The 6,000-nt window shown below is 53.5% G+C and overlaps 1 protein-coding gene across 1 annotated transcript in view; it reads right to left on the bottom strand.

Annotated features, from left to right (window-relative positions):
* Positions 1-5,549, bottom strand: part of Asap2 (ArfGAP with SH3 domain, ankyrin repeat and PH domain 2) — a 161,693-nt gene extending 156,144 nt beyond the window's left edge. The window contains exon 1 of the mRNA XM_059248539.1: positions 5,424-5,549. Coding sequence (XP_059104522.1) covers positions 5,424-5,549 — 126 coding nt within the window. The remainder of the gene's footprint in view (positions 1-5,423) is intronic.
* Positions 5,550-6,000: the final 451 nt, after the last annotated feature.

Below are 6,000 nucleotides of genomic sequence, written 5' to 3' on the forward strand. Positions count from 1 at the left end.
ACCAAACCCTCCACACCACAGCAAAATGCAAATTCCCTCCCCAAGGCAAAGCCCGATGTGTGCTGGCCCCTCCTCCCCCTCCCTTGCCTCTGACCACAGGCAGGCCTATCTGCCCTAATACTCACCTCTCCAGGTCTTTTCCCAGGCTCCTCTATTCACAGATCTTTCAAGCAGGCAGCCTCTGCATTCCGGACTGCTCAAAGGTCACCTCTGCAGAGAGGCCTGCCCTGATTTCAGTTTCCTCCCTTCCAAAGCCACTTTCTACCCCATAGTATGGATAACCTTGACTTATGGCCACCTGGGCACCGCATTACATAATCATGCATCTATCAGCGATTATCGACTAGGGTGGAACCCTTTAAAAAGGCTCCAGGCCTCACCCAAATCAGATGCGATCAGAATTCTGGTGAGTAGGGCCAGGTTCTTCCAGTCCATAAGACGCCCCCTCCCCCACCAGGCGCAGCCGGGACGTGGACGTGCCGCAGCCTAGAACGGTACTTTCAAATCCTGATGCACACAGCTCCTGGGAGTGCTGTTAAAATGCAGGTTCTGATTCCACAACTCTAGCATGGGATCCGAGGCTCTGTGCAAGTTCCACACCACACTGATGCACACTGGCAGAGCATTCTGCGGTTTCAAGGGTCTAAAACTGCACTCACCAGCGGGGCGTTCTCTCTGCAAGTATGCAGAACTGCATCATTCAGCACAGTCCCCATTAATCCTTGTGGCTACCAGGCATTTGAGGCAGACTGATTTGGCCAAGGAGCTGACTCTATTCTCGGGCCAACAGCGCAGAATCTATGTGCCCCACCATGAAAGGCATCTACAAATTCTTGGCCTAAGAAGACAGAATGGATATGAAAATCCCACCAAAAGCCTAGCTGGTCACCAGCTCAGGACTGGGTAAATATTTACCAAAGGTAGAGACACAGATATGGAAGACTGGATTAAACCACCTTGGGGCCACTTGTGACACACCTCCATTCAAGGCCCTCTCCACCCACAGCCCTGACCACACCTAAGCAGTCCCAGCCTTGGGCTTTACATCAATCACCCTAGATGTCCTTCCTCATAGACATGGCCTGTCACCTGAGTGCACTCATCGGCCTGGAGGATGTTTCTCCCACTGGACCACAAGTTTTTTCAGAGAGAAGGGATTTCTAATCCTTTCATCCAGCATACTGCAGGATTCCATGGATCCCAAATGAACAGCACCAAGAGCTAGAACCCTCAAGGAGTGGTCTTAGTAATGCTAACATTATTAATAGTACTAATAGCACTAATAGCATTATACTAGTAATAGCAGTAATAGTAATAGTACTACTGCTAATAGTAGTAATAGTATTAGTAGTGCTTCTACCAATCATAAAATGGAAATTGAATTCAGCTGAGGGGAAAAAAACAATTCCATTCTACCTGACTCAAAATGGTCCACAGATACATCACTGCAAATTTCAGAGCAGTATAACACGGTGTCCTGTGGGCCTATAGAGGTTCCCTTCCAAGAACACAAATATACTGGGAAAGAGGTGGCGTCCTTCTGACCACGGATGCAAAACCTGTAAGCCTGGGATTTTGAAGGAGCTGGTTTACAAACAAGTCACAACTCAGAATCAAAGGCAAGGCCAGTTCCCAGTGGAACTGCTGGGCGGAGCCTGGCCCCATGAACAGCAGGCCCCCTGGGAGTCTGCACAGTCCAGATGTTCATGCTCCCTTCTCAGTCAGAACAGCAAAGAGATTTCCAAGGTAACCAAGGACAACAGAGTCAGAGAATCAAGGCCCCGGAAGGAAGTAGATTAAATGTTAATACTTAAGAGTCAATATCAAATTTATTTTTAAAACTCCATCACTGCCAAATAAACAAGGCAGAAAAGGGGGAGCAATGAAGACGCATCTCACAGACATCGCGAACATCCCAAGAGCGTGCACAATTCTTCTCTGTATTCTGATGTAACCAGAGGCTTTTAAAGAAACTAAGAGACACAGGTAAAGCTGGAGGGGGGGGGGGCCTCAGGTTTCAGATTTACGCCACAGCTACTTGCTTTCTCCCCGTATTTCCAAAATCACAAAGCTGACGCCAGTTGCGGCTCCGCACTTGGCGAAGTTTGCAGAAACCTGTGCAAAATATTGACTTCACCCAGAGAACGTCTTCACCATGTGAAAAGTTTCAAACCAGCCACACTCTCAACCGGCTACCAAGACAATAACTTGTGAGAGGGGATGCGTGGGGACTGGGAAGACGGCTTGGAGGGTAGTGTTTGCCACACAAGCTTGTGGACCTGAGTGTGCAAGCCCAGGGCTCAGGTGAAAACCTAGGACAGTAGCTATACCCCACCTCCACCCCCACCCCCACCCCCACCCCCGGAGGGGGAGCAGAGAAAGGTGATGGAGAATTGATGGAGGAACACATCCAATATCAATCTCTGGCCTCAATCAGCACACACACAAACCATCCAGCTGACCATACACACCATACACACACACACACACACACACACACACACACACACACTTTCCACTTACTTTTAGGCCTTCGGCCATTCATCCATTTCCTCCCCCTTGCCTCACTCTCCCTCCAGGGTCTGTATATTAACTACAGTGAAATCTGGTTAAAAACAGCATTTACTAGGTCAGTTGTCTTTTGGGTACTGTACCACATACCTTCACCACCGTCTTCAGAAACTGACAGATATGATTATCTAGGACTGAAAAATGGAAGAAGGAAGGGGGGAGTGTGTTTCATCCCCATTCACACAACTGGAAAGTGATGGGACCTGATCTGAAGGTGGCTGGTCGGGTAAAGGGACAATTTAGAGAACGCACCACTACTAAGTAGAAGATGATGCCGTGTAGTTTGTGAGAGCAGCATGGAGCCAAGCTCAAAATCACTCTCTCCTAGCCCCAAGTTCCTTCCTCATCTACAAACCAGGGACAGAGATTCAACACAACAGGTATGACATGTGAATTACCGGGCAAGCATTAGAACTGCCGATACACTAACTACAGGTATACAAACCAAGAAAGCCTATTTCAGTCAGACACCGACTATGACCAGTCATAGCCTCCATGGGAATCGAACAGGTTTGCCGAAGTTAATCAGCTTTAAATCAGTTCACTAAATCCAGAACTCATTTAAGCTGGGGGGGGGGGGGGGGACGACGACACTGCTTATATTTTTTTAATCTTATTTCTGTGAAATACGTAACTTTACGCTTCACATTACCCACGCTCATGTCTCATCTCAGCATAAAAAAGATGCCTGCTTGAAATCCAAGTATTGTGAGCATCGTCTGTTATGACATCAGACACAGAACAATTTTTTTTTTGTAATGGAAATGAACAGTAACTAATCTACGAGGGCAAAGAGCATTATTCTAGGCAATCCATGCTGAGCCCTTTCAGTTTCCAAATTACCTCCAACTCCAAGTTCACACACACTATCACCCTAGAGTGGACACTGGCTTTGCTTAAAATGGGACAAAGCCTGAAATGATTTTAACTTTTTCCCCATCTGCAACTTGAACCCATTCTCTGCTTAGGAGGCATGTGAAGCAGGCCTGCAATTTAACCAAATGACCAAATCCAGTCTCTCTTCCATCTACTCAGTAACTGAGCTCCTGGGTAATCTCCTGCATTGCGTGCAAAAGCAGCTTTGAGTTCATCCGCTGTAAACTAAAATCAATCAGGGAGAGGGTACGCCAACTTGAATGGCAACTCCTCTTTGCCTGGCTTTTCAATGTCTGCCCATGCTGACAATACTAACGGACACACCGCAGGGAGCAGGGCGTCATGACTTTATAAACACAAGCTTTCTTTTAAGGGCATCACACACCAAGTCCCTTCCCAAAGAAGGGTTCCTATGCAGTCATTTCCATAAGCACTGATGATGTATTTTCAAAACACTGTGACTATTTTCCGAGGCCTTTTCAACTGACACTTATGGTGGGGGGGAGGGGGAGAAACGACTTCCCATGCCTCATCCCACCTGCCTCATCTAAAGGGACCGAGTTTAAGCCGTGTTGACAGGAGTAGAAAGAACACAGCAATCAGCATGACACTGAACTCACTACAAAAGACTCACATCGCAGACCTTTTGGGAGAGGGGAGAGGGGAAGGAGGAGCCGACAGCAGGATGCTGAAGCCAGTATTTTCCACTGAGTCTCGTCTTGACTGTGTATGTCTTCAAAGAAAAATATTTTACTCTGAATCATCTACATTATTTTTTTTCAGGCGATTCTTAATAGCAGATGCTGCGTTCAAGCAAGGGGAAAGGATTTAATGACATCGCTTCATGTAAAGCTCTCTGAAGACGTCTACCCACCCCCCACCGCCCCCTCCGCCAACCGCTGGCACGGGTATTTTAAAATATCCACCCCAATCTTAAAATTCTGGCCAAAAGAAAGGCAGTCACGGGTTCACTACTGCTACACGTGTGTCTTGTTCGCCAGTTACCTATTGTGAGCCCTGCTGAGCGCACAAAACCTAGGAAGCCGAAATGATGCCACTCTAGATTCTGTTTGGAAGGTGAAGAAAATGATGGGAAGTGTGGCTGTCCCGAGCCACACAGCCAGCCGTGGCCCAGGGACTCACACAGCCCCGTCCAAGCCTGCTTTAATTTTCAACCCAAGCTGCTTGGCTCTTGCAGTCCATCTTCTCCAGGATCTGGAGAGCTCGCTGCTTAGTACTTCAATACAATGACTCTGCACCTTGAAAGCCCTTACTAAAAATCAGGTCTTTTCCAGGTTAAGGGCAAGGGAGATGACCACAGTGCCCATAGGCACCACACAGGTAGCCCAAGAGCGGCCACCAAGGGCCTTTCGGACCTCAAAGCGCCGGCTCTCCACCACCCCGGCGGCAGCGCTGCTCTGCGGCACGCAGTGGGAGCTGCCAGGCCTCCCGGGCTGGGATGGCACCCCTGCCTGAGCAGCTTCGGGGTCCCCTGGACCTGCTCCGCGGCTGGCTCAGGGAGCACAGCTGCCCCCGCCGGGCCACTTCTGGAACAAGTTGGAGAGGTCCGCGCGGGGGGACCCACCACCCGGGGCTGCAGCGCGCGCGGGGGTCCCCGGCTCGCAGCCGCCACGGACTCTGCGGCCGAAGTTGACCTCGCCCAGGTATGAGGCAAAGTCCCTGGAACCCTGCGAGGGAAATGAGAGCAGACAGGAGGGTTCCCCCCAAAAAGGCCCAAGGTGGCCAAACAGCCTCTCCCCAGAGCCACCTCTCTGGGAACAAAGGGCTTCTGTGTCGGGCACTGCTGGCCGGGCCGCGTCCGGCTCTGGGGGACCAGAAACTTTTCCCGGGTGTGGGCGCGGGCGGCGGGCACTGGGCATCAGGCAGGGCAGGCGCGGACGCCTGAGGGTCCCCAGGGCGCCGCGCGGTCCCCGCGGCCCGAGCCGCCCGCCCGGCTCGCCGAGGCTGCCGCTCACCTCCTCGATGGCCGCCACGGTGTTCCGGCACTGGGCCGTGCGCGTGGTGAAGCTGGAGGCCGTGGGCGCCTTGTAGTCCTCATGGGTCTCGGCCACGAATTCCGACACGGAGATCTGGTCCGGCATCGCCGCGGCGCGCGGGCGCGGACCGCCGCCGCCTCAGTCGCCCAGGGCGCGGGGCTCCGGCCCCGCCGCCGCCGCTCGGGGGCCGCGGACAAAGGGGAGCGCGGGGCGCGGGAGCCGCCGCCGCAGGGCGCGGGAGCCACCGCGGGGACGCACGGCGGGAGCAGGGGCGCGCGCAGCCCGCAGCTCTGCCCGCTGGGCTCCGGGAGCCGCCGCCGCCGCCGCCGCCGCCGCGTCCTCTCCGAGCGAGCCCAGACGCGGGCGCGCACAGCTGGCGGGAACTGCCCGCCACCCAGCCGCGGGCCCCGACGCCTCCCGCGGAGAGGGGCGGGTCCCGGCCAGGGGGCGGTGGCCGGCGGGGCGCGGGCAGGGGCGGGGCGCAGGCCGGGCCACCAATCGACGCGCTCGCCGCCACCGCGCCGCCGGGAAGCGGAGGCCGCAGGAAGGAGGGAGG

This window comes from Peromyscus eremicus, chromosome 22 (genome assembly GCF_949786415.1).
Source record: "Peromyscus eremicus chromosome 22, PerEre_H2_v1, whole genome shotgun sequence".
Lineage (NCBI taxonomy): Eukaryota > Metazoa > Chordata > Mammalia > Rodentia > Cricetidae > Peromyscus > Peromyscus eremicus.